The 16141-nt window shown below is 39.9% G+C and overlaps 1 protein-coding gene across 4 annotated transcripts in view; it reads left to right on the forward strand.

Moving 5' to 3' along the window:
• The window catches only part of TRIM55 (tripartite motif containing 55), a 42940-nt gene extending 27359 nt beyond the window's left edge, over nucleotides 1–15581 (forward strand). For 2 of the 4 annotated variants that reach the window (XM_006748024.3, XM_006748022.3), the window contains one exon: nucleotides 14557–15581. In XM_006748024.3, coding sequence (XP_006748087.1) covers nucleotides 14557–14679 — 123 coding nt within the window. In that variant the 3' untranslated portion in view covers nucleotides 14680–15581. The remainder of the gene's footprint in view (nucleotides 1–14556) is intronic. The other 2 variants (XM_006748023.2, XM_081816068.1) reach the window with 1 other exon arrangement.
• The last annotated feature ends 560 nt before the right edge of the window (nucleotides 15582–16141 follow it).

The following is a 16141-nucleotide window of genomic DNA, read 5'->3' on the forward strand; positions in this document are numbered from 1 at the left end:
CAGCCTATTACACAGTCAGCCTGTGTACCCTAGAATGTTCCTAGTGTCCTTAGAGTCTGCTCATGATTTGTGGCGAAGAGCAGTGGGTGGAAGCATTGGCCATGGACTCAGTGGGGCAAATGGGGGAGAGAGAAAACTGCATATTTTATGGGAATATCATGAATAACTGTGGATCTGAATAATTGTCTGAAGAGTTCAGTTTACATTCTGAGAATTCAGGTTGGGGGCTTTGTTGCCATAGAATGCTTCTCTGAGGCTGCAGGGGGAGAGTCATGCTTCTTGTCCGCCATCCACTGAGCCCATGTCATGTACCCCGACATTCACATGCCTGCCTGCTAAGCTAAGGGTGAGACAGATGGGAGCGCTCTGGAGTAAGTGATTGGCATTCCCTGTTGCAAAGAATATGGACAGATCAATAGACACCTCACCATAGTATCAGATTCCTGGCCTCTGTGGATTTTTTGCAGGCTGCTTTACTTTCACCGCCTCAGAACCCAACTCACTAAATTAGTATTTGTCCAATGCAAGGTTAGCTTATTAGAATTTCACACTTTATCCTTAGTCTTTCCCTGGACATTTGGGATGTGATACAAAAGCTCTCCTTGATTCCCGGGTGGTCTTACCTCTCTTTACTATGTGTCAGGGAATAAGCTTGCCTGAGAATCTCAAGCATCGCAGGCTTACCTACGGATCTGTAAACTCAATTCAGTCACCTTCAGACTTTTAAGAAGGCAAATGTTCTGTCTCCAGGTGCTTTCTTCACAGCCATTCACACAGAGAAACCTGCCATTGCCTTTGCTGCCTGTGATTTCTGATACCATACAATCTCCACTTTATCCCGTGCCTTCTCTCTTCACCTAAGCACACAGGCAATCCCCATCAGTGGCAAACTGGGATTCTGCTTTTTGTTAGATCAGACAAGCATTGTTGCCTTTCCCGCCCTCTTTCTTGAAAAAAATAAATTTCTCAACAAGGTTTGGCTTCAGCTTTGTGGCAAAACTGAATTCCATAGAAGAGAGACTCTTCTGCAGGATGCACTTTGAATCCTGTAACATCCTATTTCTCCCAGAAAACCCCGTGAAAGCCCCTGGACACGAACTGGTCTTTAGCTGCAAAATTGCCCTCTAAGTTTCCACCTTTCTAGGCCATACCTGCTATATGTTCAGTCAATGCAAAGAGAGTTTGGGGGAAATAACATTTGATCTACTTCATGTATTAATGTTTACATTTATTTTGAAAAGGTGACATCACATCCTAGTCAATCTTAGAGGACAGGGCAGTAATAAGGTGGGAAGAAGGCAGGTCAGCTGCCCTTGGAAAGCAATCTCTGTGAGCCTCCCCTCCTGGGCATGCCTTGTATGGCCATTTCTGGGTCTAGTCTGCTTCCCTCCATTGCCCTTCCTGAACTTCCTATACAACTTACATGCAAATTACACCTGGGTGCTAAGACAAGGACGACTCCCACCACCCACATTCATGGACAGTTGAGTATTTTATTGGGGATATATGTGGCAGTTAGATTTTTCCAGAAGTGGGAGCAGCAACAATGAAAGACCCTCCCTGTTCCCCTTCCTCCCTCCCTAATGAGGCTTAGTGGCCTTGTATGGAAGAATTTGTCCAAAGTGTTTAAGGGGAGCTGTTCAGGGAACAGGGATTTCCAGAGAAACGTCTTCCTATTTGGTGGATTAAGTAGGCAGCTGCTCCGGGTGACACCTGAGCTGGACCATGGCAGCTGCCCCAAGGTCAGAGTACCTTCCATTCACCCCACCCCACACCCCAATCAGAATCCGTTGCTTTGGAGATATGAACTTTGACATTAAAATCACTGCAATTTCTGCCTCTTTAAAGAACCTCAACTCATATATTTCACCAGAGTATGAAGTTGGGTTACCAGAGTATGAAGTTGTGGTTATAAGAGAACCTAGAAGATTTACTGTATCATAGCTCCTTGTTTAAGAATAGAATATCTACTTTTCACATTCCATTCTTCAAGACTGAAAATAGACAAACAAGTTGGGTAGAAATTCTGCCAAGTCTAGGGCACTGGAAGGATCCATGAAATTAGTAAAAAGGACTTAGGTTCCTGTCCTGCCACTTCTCTGCACTAACTTTGGGCATTTACTTTCTTTGAGCCTCAGTTTTCTCACTGGGAAGATGAAGCATCTATTCAAAGAAAAGATTCATGGATTTACACAGTGGAGAGTGAAACATTTAGTACTAAGAATTGTATAAATTATCTCAGGATGTTTTCACTGAGAGGGTTACAGACTCAGGCCTGACACAAGCCACGCTAAGGGACAATAGTAACAGGTTTTCAGTGAAATAGACAGCCCATCGCATTTCTCAAAATACATGTCTTGCCTTGAAGCTCTTCCATAAATGTCCATTTCCCAAACTCTTCCAAATCTCTTCCTAGGCCCCCTTTCAGCTGAATGTTTACACAGCTGCGATTACCCCTTTTGATGCCATAAACTCCATAAAATCCATGATGGCTCAACTCTAAAATCCACCTAAGGGCACTTACAGACCTCACTGCCCAGTAGAGCAAATTCTTAGAATGTACACGGTAGAGGTAATCACAGAATACTAGATGAATGAAGAGATGAACGATATGTGGTTTAAAAATATACCTAAGTGTTATAGCTCAATCAGTTTTGACAAATATGTAGCCTTATATAGCCACTACCGCAATTAAGATGTAGAATATTTCCATTACTCTACAAAGTGCCCTCTTGTGCCTTTGCACTTAATCCCCTCCTTGCATCCCGGTGGGTACTGTGTCAATCTTTTACATGTTAGCCATTCTAATGGATGTGTATTCTATGTCATTTAATTTGCATTTCTCCAATGACTACTGATGTTTAGCATCTTTTCCCGTGCTTGTAAGTCATTTTAATATTTTCTTTGATGAAGTATCTGTTCACTATTGCCCAATTTCTTTGGGTTGTTTATCTTATTAGAGAGTTGTAAAAGTACTCTATGTTATTTTGGATAAAACTCCTTTATCAAACATATTTTGCAAATATTTTCTCCCAGTTGAAGGGCAAACATTTTTAGTTTTGATGAAGTTCAATTTGTCATTTTTTCCCATATGCTTTGTGTTTTTTGTGTTTTAAGAAATCTTTGCTTAACTGAAAAATCACAAGGATTTTCTCTCATTTTCTTCTAGAATTTTTATAGTGTCAACTCTTAAATTAGATCTAAGGTCATTTTAAGTTAATTTTTGTATTGTGAGATAAGGATTGAGGATTTTTTTTGTCTGCTTATTTTCTATATAGATATTTGTTCCATCACTATTTATTGAAAAGGCTATCTTTCCCCCAGTGAAATACCTTGATGACTTTGTAGAAATTCAAATGACCATATATGTTCAGGTCTACTTGTAGACTCTCTACTTTGAACAATTGATCTGAATGTTTGTCCCTCTACCAACACCACACTGTCTTGATTATTATAGCTTTATAGAAGTCTCTAAAATTAGGTAATGTAAGTCCTCCACTTTATTGGTTTTATTTGGCTTTATTGGTTTTCTCTCTCTCTCTCTTTTTTTTGTGAATTTCCTATTTCATTCATCTTTATTCTTTATTATTTTCATCCTTATGCTTATTTTGGGTTTAATTTTCTCTTCTCTTTCTAGTTTCTTAGAGTGAAAACTTGAATTATTGATTTGAAATCTTTCTTTTTTTCTAATATAAGCTTTTAATGCTATAAATTTTCTTCTAATCACTGTTTTAGCTGCATCCCACAAGATTTGATATGTTGTATTTTCACTTTCATTTAATTCAGAATATTTTCTAATTTCCCTTGGGATTTGTTCTCTGGCCCATGAGTTGATGAGTAGTGTTTATTTTCTAGATATTTGGAGATTTTCCAGATATCCTTCTATTTGATTTCTGGTTTGATTCTTCTGTGGAGAGAGAATACTCTTTATATGATCTCAATCCTTTTAAATTTAAGATATGTTTTATGGACGGGTGCCTGGGTGGCTTAGTTGGTTAAGCGACTGCCTTCGGCTCAGGTCATGATCCTGGAGTCCTGGGATCGAGTCCCTCATCGGGCTCCCTGCTCAGCGGGGAGTCTGCTTCTCCCTCTGACCCTCCTCCCTCTCATGCTCTCTGTCTCTCATTCTCTCTCTCGCAAATAAATAAAATCTTAAAAAAAAATTTAAGATATATTTTATGGCCCAGAATACAATCAACCTTGGTGAATGTTCCACATGCACTTGAAAACATTGTATTTTCTGATGTTGTTGGGTGAGTGTTCTATAAATGTCAATTAGGTTGGTTAATTGATAGTGTTGTTCAAGTCTATGATATCCTTACTGATTTTCTGTTGACTTGTTTTACCAATTGCTGAGAAAAGAAGTTTGAGATCTCTGATTATAACTATGGGTTTGTGTATTTATCCTTGAAATTATATCACTTTTGTCTCATGCATTTGAAACTCTGTTTAGGTGCATTCACATTTAGCATTGTTCTATTGTCTTGAAGAATTTATCCCAAGATAAATGGTAAGCAAAACAAAATTCTTTTCTATCTCTCTCTTTTGTGTGTGTCTGCCTGCTTTAATGGGTATAAGGAGGGTCCTCATACACACATAATCTTTTAAGGTAGCTTAGCACAGTTAGAAGAAAGGTGGGGAGAGCCTAGAGGAGAAAGGTGCTGACAATCCTTAAGGTGTACCAAGTGTCTGGCAATGGGGAAGGCCTCTTAGCCCCAGTTCCTTCCCAAGCAATGTACAGGGCCAAGCATAGCAGGAGCTGAGATAGCTGACGTATCTAATGCTTTTAAGTGACTAGGCTGAACTTTATGATTCAATTACTAGTTGTCACTGGCCTATGGTGCCCTATTTTTAGTTCTGATGTAAATTGCTGTATAAGCTAATATCTCTGTATATTTTCATGACACACTTATGCCCTAATTCACTCCTTGTCTTATCTAAACCAGTTGTCACAGAACTGCAGAGGCTAACCTATCATGGGCCAGGGACTTCCAGCACCAAGCTCTCTTCTTGACTAAGAAGATCCAAGATTCCCAACCCAAGTGTTGACAAGCAGGTGTACATGGTCCCTTCTACTGTCTCAAGTGTTTCCAGATTCTTCCTATCTAGCGTATCATGGGCTCAGGCACAGAACCTAGGAAACACATGGGTCCCCTACACCTTTGAGCTCTTCACTCTAAAATAGCAGAAGGGTTGTGTGGAAGTCAAGGCCAGTGGGCAAGTGTCACCAAGGAAAACCAGCCCATACCATCTTAGTCCCCAATTCAGGCACTATAAATGTTATCCTGTGAGGTTACAAAGGTGCACCCAGAGAAAAATAAAAAAACATTTCATGAGAGAGAGAATGGGGGAGGAGAAAGGAGGGAGAAAAAAGAAAGAGGAAGGAAGGAAGGAAGGGAGGAAGGAAGGAAACCAGCCTATGGTTTAACAAGCATGGGCTAGCAGAGTCTTTTCCCTTCTTGAAGGGTTTATTTCCTAGGTTCTCAGAAACCAATATATGTGTCCCCAGATCTAAGACTTTATTGAATTTCTCATCATCCCAAGATTCGGTCTCCTATAAAATATTCGTATTTTCCTAAACCAGGATGAACATTAGGCCAAAGTTCCGAGGAAAAGCAGCATGTGGAACTCTGAGTCTCCACAAGTGTCACATGCAAAAAGATGAAATCATTTTCATGCAAATGATCTTTGAGACCAAACCATTCATTCTGATTTCCAGGGTAATATCAACTCTAGTTGCCACTTGAGACTGAGAGGTAAGAGATGTTGGAGGCTAGAGGGCAGGAAAGCTGATTTTCTGAGTGAGATTAATCTCACAAGGTATTACAGAACATTTTAAAAAATAAAGCAGGAGACCAAGAACATGATTTCCCATGAGTGTGACTACGGGTCCCGTGTTCTTTGAAATGACCTATTTAATTTTCCAAAACAAACTGAAATGAATGAAAATTTAACTATGTTCTCTAAATTTAATTGAGGGATTCAGGGTGTCAGATTATTTTCAAACAGAAATCCCTACTGAGAGCGACTGCTTGTATTTTTTACAAATTAGGAGATTCAAGCTTGCAAATCCCTGATATGCCAGCGCCCTGACTGTGCTGGAATTTAAGCTTGGTAAAAATAGAGAGAAAATTGATCAGGGCTCAGGACTGGCCTACATTTACTGCATAACACTGTCCAGGACTTAATAACTCTAGCAATTATAAGAAGTTATGATAATAAAATGCAGTCATTTTACATAGAAAAAGCTATAGGAGAGAGTAAGGTTTTTCTTAAGGAAGTTTTAATGAGACCATTACATTAACATTATTAATGCTTTTTCATTTGTATTCTTCAACTATAATTCTTTTTCTGGCCTTTTTTTTTTTCCTGGTGGGAAAGTGACATCCTAATAACTGTCAATTTGGGGGCTTTTCTAAAAGGACAAAAAATATCTCTACTAAAACTGTAGGCTATATTTCTCAGGATGAAATAGCATGCTTGGTAGATGTTATTTTACTAGGAAGCTAAAATGGATGTATCCATTTTAAAGAGGGAAATATAAGTTGTGTGTGAGCAGTATAATGCATTCATTTCCCCTGGCAACCTGTGCCTACAGCCCTACAATTCTGTGAAAACAGTAAGACAGGCACCAGGGAAAGCTCTCTGGGGGAGTTGGTACATCATAGCTAGTTGAGTTCTGCTCCCTGTGTCTTAAAACTGTTTATTATTCTGATTTAACCTAAGACCCTTGCTAGTATTGTACAGAATGTGGACTTTTTTTCTGTCTTTGTTTACATATCTTAGTGAATTCCATGAAATGCCTTTTCTCCCACTTCAACCCACGAAGAATTAATCCAGCACCTCGTTAATGCATCTGAGAAACCAATGCCACGTGGCAGTGCTGTAACTAATGTGTGTTCGCTGCTTTATCATTTACAAAGTCTTCCACAGAGGTTCTCTCATTCAAACCTCACAACAACCCTGGACAGTAGGAATCGTTATGCTTGCACATTTTATGGCGGAGGGTCCTAGAGGATGCGCGACTTGCTCAAGGTCACAGAGCAGCGGGAGCTTAGAGCCCCGTGATCCCTCGCCCTTGGCCAAGGAGCGTGAGCATGCAATATACTATACGCCAAGCTCGCATCTAGGAAAAGCGAGTGAATCCCCACTTTCCCCGGGTTGATGACTGAAGCGAAAATAGTGTGCGCAGGGGCTCCCCTGCTTTGATTCACCACTCTTGACACACTGGCACAGCTTCACGAGGGCAGAGAGAGGTCGTTTCTAGGCCTCCACTGCTCGCAGGCCCGTGGCTGACCATTGCCTGACAGTACCCTGATCCTTTAGTTGCACCCCACACTGCTGACCAACCTGCCTCTCTCAGTCTGACTTCCAATGGTGGAACTGGCCCCTCCTGTGAGTCCCACATGCTCAACAGCACTAGGTTTTCTCTTTGGATTTGTGGTCACTATTAATCACTCTCAGCACTCTCGTTAGAGGTACTTTGAGCAAGGTCCTCAGCCTTCCTAAGCCTGAGGTTTCTCACCTATAGGTTGGGCATAATAATACTAGCAACCTCCTAAGACCCTAGAAAAGGACCCGTTTGGCCTATTTGCCTAACACAAGGCACAGAAGCTCCTGTCTGTGAGGAATTAATGATCTAATTAGCAGTTTTTTGTAATTCAGTACTTCTTTCAGAGTGGGTGAGAACACACACTCTATACTGAACACACAATCATCAGGTCCATATCTGAGAAGAAGGCTGGCTTTAAGTTTTTTGCCAGGCTGTGATACCAACGTTTTAGCTTCTTCCTGCTCCCCACCCCGACTCCATCAAGGCCTAAATACCACGTTTGAAACAAACCAAATAGTATACGCCATAAATCTTACCCTGGGTTAAGAAAAAGTGAATGAGTTTTCTTTTTGCTTCAGAAGTCTGAGGAAATTACTCTGGTCTCTGGTCTCCCCTTAATAAGAAGCAGCAGTTAGTGACAACAAAGCCCCCAAATTAAATCCCTTTACCCATTTCTTTTCTTTCTTTCTTTCTTTTTTTAAGATTGATTTGTTTGTTTTGGAGAGTGAGAGAGAGAAAGAGTGTGGGGGGGGGAAGACAGAGGGAGTGGGAGAGAGAATCTCAAGCAGACATCCCGCTGAGTGCAGAGCCCAAAGACGTCCACAGGGCTGGATCCCCGGGCCCCAAGATCATGACCTGAGCCAAAATTGAGAGATGGACACTTAAACAGTTGAGCCACCCAGGCGCCCCTCCCTTCACCCATTTCTTTACTTAGTGTGTACAGCTGCAGATCCTCCCAAGAAAAAATGCTTTTAGTAGGTGTTTTCCTTCTATAGATCTTTTGGAGTATACTTACTTTCTTCTTCCTCTAGCATTCATGGAGACTGTGCTATATTTACACAGCTCCGTGCTTCCTAATGCATCTTCGTTGCTCCACCACCAAGCAGAAAAGTCTGTGTTCCTGTGAAAGAAATGCCCATGGTGGAAGACCTGCCCAGCAGAATTTCCAGGGCTTAGACCCTCGGCTGTGAATTACAGACCATGCCCCACTTATTCCTCAGAGACTGATGCATGGCTCAGGCTCTTGGGCGTACTCTCTTTTCCAGTCTGGAATCCATAATGCTTAAGCTACCCAAGGGCCTGAGGTTCAGGAATGCTAAGTAGGGAGCAGGCCAGTGCTTGAGTTTAGTCTTTCTGAATAAGCATTCTAAGCATGACCTCAGCAATCCCACTCACACCTGTTTCCAGCATCTGGCTTTGATTCTCTGACCCAGCCTAGCAGGTTCAGGGTAGAAGCAGGGTGGTTGCCCACTCAGCAGCCTCAAGTCTAGCTTTATCCCTTCTATCCAAATTCCTTTAAGGCAAATGGATTTCATTATAGATGGGCAAGGATCCTTTTGAATTGGCCAAGGAGGACTGGCATTTAACAGGTGGTAATAACCCGATCCTTCTGTCAGGTTGAATTTGTGATTGGCATTCACAGTAGTAGAGAGGAGATGGAGGCCCAAGCGTGGGGGCTTGGACACAAATTTCCTCACTGCCCCCAATATCCTCCAATGGCCTGACATAGTGGCTCCCATGTTCACCACAGCTGTCCCTCAGGATAAGACACGGACATTTCCATGCTATGTGGCAGGGGTGTACATTAAGCCATCAGCATCCATTAATGTCTTAGTTGTAATTCAGTTTATCAGATACATTACTATCACCTGGATAAGCTAAGGAAATGGAACACAGGCAGGTAAATGATAACGGACCAGGATCACTGGAGGTGGAGAGAATGATCATTTGGAGAAAAGCAGATGATGGCACCTCATGGAGCCCCTAGGAAGCCCCGAGGAAGCCTGAGGGCACTGGTTACTGATCAGAGAGCTCACCCTTTCACTTGGGGCCAGCTAAAAAAATATTTTCCCTCTTAAATGTGACTACCAAGGCTTGTGCCAGAGTGAATATCAGGAAAGCATCTGTTTGGTTTTGTTCGGTCAGTGAACCATGTGGCAGGGTGCATTTAGGTAAAGGGGGCTGCTGCTATTGCCCCCACGCTAAGAGCATGTTCACTAAACTGCATCCAGTTAGATCCCCTCTGCTAAGTGCCCAGGGACACATCTGGCTTCATTTGAGCACTGAAGGCAGTTTCATGCTTTGATTATCAAGAATTTTGCCACACGAAGCATGTTGGCTTAAAAAAAAAATCACATTTAGCATAAAAGTCAAGCCAAAGACTCCATTGAGCATTTCATGCTCTTTTCTTTGACACTTTCCTACTAAAAAGTAGCCTTCGGTTAAGAGCAACAGGTTTGTGTGTCCTTAGAGACCAAAAAGGTAACATTAATGAAAAAGTAAGCCAGGTAAAAGAAAAATGTTAATAAAAGCATAAATACAGGATTTAGTTTGCCTTCCTCTTTAATCTGAGCATAGCATCTCTACAAGCACAACAAAAAAGGACACTGAAACCAGCCTTGCAGCAGAGAAGGCAAAAGGGAGTAGTGAGCATGATGGAAATCAGGAAAGAGAGAGAGCATACCCAGTCCAAGGGGACAAAGAGCAGGGGGTCTCCACGCAGGTGCTGGATTGCTACATTTCTGCTTTGTCAAGAGAACCTGCAAATCCAGATTTTAATGTGAAGTTTCCTATTTTTTCCCCTAATTTGTAATTGTGGCATAACCCACATAGCATAAAAATTACCATTTTAACCATTTCTGAGAATATAGTTCAGTAGTCTTAGTATATTCACATTGTTGTACAACCCATCTCCAGAATTTTTTCATCTCAAGAAACTGAAACTCTGTACCCATTAAAAAACAACTCCCCATTTTCCCCCCTTCCCCCAGCCCCTGGCAACCTCCATCCTACTTTCTGTTTCTATGAGTTTGACTACTCTAGATACTTCTTGTATTCTGTAAGTGGAATCACAGAATATTTGTCATTTTGTGACTGGCTTATTTCACTTAGCATAATGTCCTCAAGGTTCATCCATCCATGTTGTAGCATGTGTCAGAATTTTCTTCCTTTATGAAGCTGAATAATATTCTATTATATGTATATGCTACATTTTATTAATCCACCCATCCATTGACGAACACTTGGGTTGCTTCCACTCTTGGTTATTGTTAATAGTGCTCCTATGAACATAGGCATGCAAATATCTGTATGAGTCTCTGCTTTCAACTCTTTTGGGTATATGCCCAAAAGTGGACTTGATGGATCATGTGGTAATTCTATGTTTAATTTTTTGAGGAACTGCCACACTGTTTTCCACACCAGCTGCACCATTTTACATTCCTACCAACAGTGCATAAGGGCTTCTCTTTCTCCACATCCTTGCTCCTGGTTTTTTAATGTTGCAACTAATTCGAGTTTTTGTCCAAATACCACTCAGCCACACAGTTCAGACCAAGTAAACACTGTCCATAACCTGGAACTGTCCTGTGCACAGAGACAAATGTCCACAAGCCTCTGGAAGAATGCATGCTCCTTAATCTCCAGCAATAACAAATGATTCTAGATGACATCATTTGTCAAGGCTGATGCTAGCACATCATGCAGCTTTGGGTGGAAGAACCTCTCATCACCCTACTCTTCTACAGAGTGAAACCCTTGTACCATAATCTGACATTATTTTTTTTTCCTCTCAAAAAACATTTGATAGTAACAGGAAAAAAAATCCAAGGAAAAGATGTTGTTTCTGCGTGGATCTGGTTCATGAATACCCAGCATTCCTGGTCAAGTTCATCTGAGAAAAATAGTCTTTCTCCTAAGCAAATGTATGTCACTCCCTTCTATGGTCTTTTGTGGATCTTGACTGAATTGCATCTTGCAGCTGAGACAGGGAAAATGCTGCCTCCCTAGTCCATTTCCTGCTTGTATTTTATGACTAAAATTCATTTCTCAAATTATCTGAAGTCCCATGCTGATACAGCATAGTGTTAGGTGAGGTTTGTAAGTTTGTTTGGTCACTTGAGAAAAATGTGTAAAATGTAGACGTAATAAGGGACTAATAATCCTTTCTTCATCTTTTTATACATCTCAAAGTAGGCTGAAATGCAGGACAAACTCAAAGGCAGGTAGGGAGGTTCAGTGCTTGTCATTTTCTGTCCTTTGTTCAGCTTCATGGAACATCTGTATTCCCGAGAAATAGCATTTCCTGTGATAGAGGAGAACTAGCATTTGGAAAACTATTTAAAGGAATACGTATATACAATTCTATTTGAGGAAGGCTATAGGAAAAATGTCTGCTTATGATTTAATGGGCTGTACTTAGAGAAAGGAGGTTTCTAAATCTTTATCTCATTCTTCCTTTAGGAAAGAGCCATATATAAAGTTGGGCTACTTCGGAGATACACTGGGCAGGTCATGAATAATCATGATTACAATATGCCACAGGAATTAAATCCTATAATAACCAATTCTGACAAGATGAGCATTGCAAATATAATCATCTTTCCTTACAGGGGGTCACTGCTCTTGTATATAGTTCCTCATAAGCAGTCCCCAGATGATTCTACATGGTAGAGGAGCCTCTTCACTAATGTAAGAAGAACAGAAGGAAGGAGGGAGGAGAAGGGAAGGGAGAAGAGGGAAGAAGGAAATGCATATTTTTAAAACACTTAATATAAGTGAGGCATGTGCAAAATGCTTTAGGTGTATTACTTTATTTATTCAGTACTTACAACAGCCTTGTGAGATAGGGTCTCATCTCTATTTTACAAAAAGAAAAACCTTAGTTTTTAAAGTCAGAGGTTAACTGACTTATCCAAGTCATACAGCTAGTAAGTGGTTAGTCTGGGATTCTGTGCCAGGCTCAACATTTTTGGCACAGAACTTCTTTGCTGAGATGGTTGGTGGGTCCCCAAGTTTACATAAACAAGACCAAGGAGATGGTGTAGTCACCTGAAAATACTCAGGATAAATCTCTGCTCTTGGCACCCACTCTGGCACTGGCCTTTCTTCTCTGAAAGACAGCATCTGTCCATATCATTTAGAAGGAAATCTAACAACTGCATGAAAACACGGGGATGTAAAAGGAGAAACCTCAACGACTTGATACCAAGTTTTGAAGGCTGTCAGGTGACTAACAGCTAGAACGTTTTCAATGGAAGATAGATTTTCATCTCAAGTACAGGAAAGCACAAAAATATATACAAATCCCAAAAGCAGTACCAAATGGTTTGTTAGCCAGCAGCAGTTGTGCAAAGATTATAGCCCTCTACAGAAAATACCTTACCCAACTAGTTTTGCCCTTTAGATATTTCAGAACAGCTGTCATGGAAGATTCCTCCTGATTAGGGACTGCTCTCAAAAGAGGCTACAAAATGTATACTCATGGTCTGTATGTTTAGGCAGAATTCGGTATTTACTCCTATAAAATGGGTAGAAAAATTCTTCTACAGATCATTGATATTTCCAGATCACTTGGATTGGGGGTTTATTTGGTTGTTTTTTATTTTGTTTGTTTTATTTTGGTTTGGTTTGGTTTTTGTTTTTAGGATTAGTTAAAGTGACTACAGTTGGGAAGAGAATAGTTTGATGTGCATAAAAAGGCACAGGATTCTATCAGGATCTTGTTTTTTCTACATCAACTTCAAGGACACAGAGGTATCTAACCCATTACCAACAGGATCTAATAGCATAATAGCAGCCTTTTTTAAAAAGCCCAATTTCACTTGATGTCTCAACTATTCCTTCATGGAAAACTACTTGCTTTGGTTTTATTCTACTGTGACTAAGTATGATTTCATGGCCCTTCTAAACTTTCTATCAAGGAACAACATGGCAGTTGGAAGGATAATCCCTAAACCATAAGGACTTGGGACAATTTTACTGAACTTGAAACATTACCCCAAAACATATATTTAGGGTAAAATCTGGGAAGGTGCAGGAAAAGCACTCGTTTTTCACTCGAAACTATTCAAGTGGCAACAACACAGCGTACTTACCAAAATTCTGCTTTGTCATGCCAGCTTTCTATCGTCCATTCACACAGCAGCTTCACAAAATCACCCCAGGCTTCTGCACTGAATGCATGTGCCTACCTCATTGCTTTGAAATCAGTGCCATTCTAATCCAGCGGGATAATTTTACAAGTGAAGTCATCAGAATATGTTAGCCTGTCTTTGGTAGCTCTAGGAAGAACTGTGTTTGTCAGAGTACCTTTAAATGTAAAGAGTCTGAGTATATACATCAAATTGCATTTCAGCAAGACTTCTTTATGATTGTCCCCCATTTATTATTTTTTAAACTCAGAACAACAGAAATTAATTTCACTTATGAGATTAGATTGATCAATTACTTCAAAATCACAAATGGTATCTGCCTGGTTTCTATAAAAGACAGATACCCTCTATAGAGATATCTATATAAAAGATAGATATCTCTTTAGAAATTTTGATGTCATTAGATGTTATTGCCTAGAGGAAAAAAGTCCTTTCACTCATGATTTGCTCAAAACTAAGCCTGCAGCTTTGCAAAAAAAAAAAAAATACTATCTACATATACATATATAATATACAGCACTGTGTGAGTTTAAGGTATAAGTGATTTGACTTAACATATATTATGAAATAATGACCACAGTAAGTTTAGTTAACATCCATTATCTCATATTGATTCCAAAAAGAAAAAAAATGTTTTTTTTCCCTTGTGATGAAAACTCTTAGGATCTACTTTCTTAACTTTCAAATATGTCAGACAGCAGTGTTAACTATAGTCATCATGTTGTACACTGTGGACTTTTCTAAAGGCAAATTCCTATTAGTTCAATGCCACTTTCATCTCAGTAAATCATATACAAGTGGACTTAAAAAAAAAATAGCCTGGACTCTTTCCCAAGAACTTCCCTCCACTGCATGCGTTACTGCTGCCCCTTTCTGGATCATGAGCGTGAATTGTTTTCATGGCTCTTGGCCATAGCCAAGACAGCCTGAGCTTGCTTTCCAGCCCTAATAATAATTATGTTCTATATAATAATTATTATTATTATCCTTTCTCCTGAGTAGAAAAGTGACTGGACCAACCCAAAAGGACTAGGCTCTTCTTCCTCTGATCCAGATTTTCTTCTATTGCAGATTGGATTTGAGGACCCTCCCCTCCAGGTACAGGCTGCAGCTTCAGGGAGTGGGAATGGAGCTGATTCTGAGCCAGCTCGTCATGTCTTCTCCTTTTCCTGGTTGAACTCCCTGAATGAATGATGTTCATTCCAGCTGCTGCCCTCGGTCTGCCTGGCTGAGATGCACACCAGCAGCAGGGAACCTAGATGAAATTAATATGATGCAGGTGATGAAAGGGACCTCTGAACAGGATTTCTGCAAAAAAACAAAAAACAAAAAACAAAAACAAAAAAAAGCCCTTTAATTCCAGATGACTTTCCAGAGGGAAAACAACTTTGAGAAAATAGTTGCTGAAAGTATTGGAAAAAAGAAACTTGATCTTATGCAAATCTTTTATTGTGTGGGAAACATTATGAAGAGTATGTAGGTGTGATACGTGTGTGTGCGTCCATAACGTGGCAGGTGTTGAAAAAGTGTGCACTACACTCTTGTCTCTAATAGGCAATGGCTTTTGTTATAATATCATAGTAGCTCTTACTCTTTTTCTTCTTTAACAATGCAGTTGGTCAGTGAAATTCAGTGTTAATTCAGAAGTGACTAATTTATCAATATATGGACAAAAGGTAAATCATTGACCAAAGATATGAAACATTTTACAAAGGTTTCCTCTTTTCCATAACAGATGTCACTGGATATATATCCAGAAATGTTCCTTAACTCTGGTGGCACTTTCGTAGTCCAGAAGGCTGAAGGCCTAGGACATTTCTGGTGACATTTTTCTAATCTAAGATAGATGTGCAGATATCAAGCACTTAAATTGAAAAAGAATTTCCAACAGGAACTGTCTACTTTCTTATGTACCTACTGAGGCACCAGCCTGGTGAACTATAGAATAACTGCATGTATTTAAATATATATACACACACAATACACATTTAAAATACATATATATATTTAAATCACCACTATAATGCCTCTTTCAAAACATAAATATTACTTTATTCTGTATGAACTCTTAAATAAATGCTGTTTTTAACAACTTAGTCTTATAATGACTTATTCAGTGTTTCATGTGACTTATTAGTACACTAGTCAAGTGTATTCAAAGGGTCCCAAGGGAAGAAGCATCTTCGTACTCCAAATTAATTTTGGAGCATTAAATATTCAATTGAATTTTTGTAAGTTATAACCCAACTACCAAAGATAAATGCATTGTAAAACTAACTGGATGTGCCTGTTCCGTTTTAGAACTGTGTAGTTTATATGCTTAAGAACTACAGTGATTAGGATTGGTATAGACATAAATGAGAAGAGCATTTGTGAAGTTATTAAAGTCAAAATATTTTTTTTGAAACATTTTCCCAGGTGCCATTTCATAGCAATTAAATTTGTTGCTTTAAGTGGAGAAGCTATCAAGCTTCTCCTATTAGAAGTAGGCACTGGAAAATAGCATAGAAAAACTATATTTTATGGTACCAAAGTAGTAGCTTGATAAAGTGAGTCTTTCTCATACCACAAACAAAAACAAAAACAAGCAGTGTTGGCCCTGTAGTTTGGAGGAATGCCCTGTGAACCCTTCTCCTCTTTGCCTTTCCTTTTTCCC

The sequence above is a fragment of the Leptonychotes weddellii genome, chromosome 4, assembly GCF_054177405.1.
Source record: "Leptonychotes weddellii isolate Sample4059 chromosome 4, ASM5417740v2, whole genome shotgun sequence".
Classification (NCBI taxonomy): Eukaryota; Metazoa; Chordata; class Mammalia; order Carnivora; family Phocidae; genus Leptonychotes; species Leptonychotes weddellii.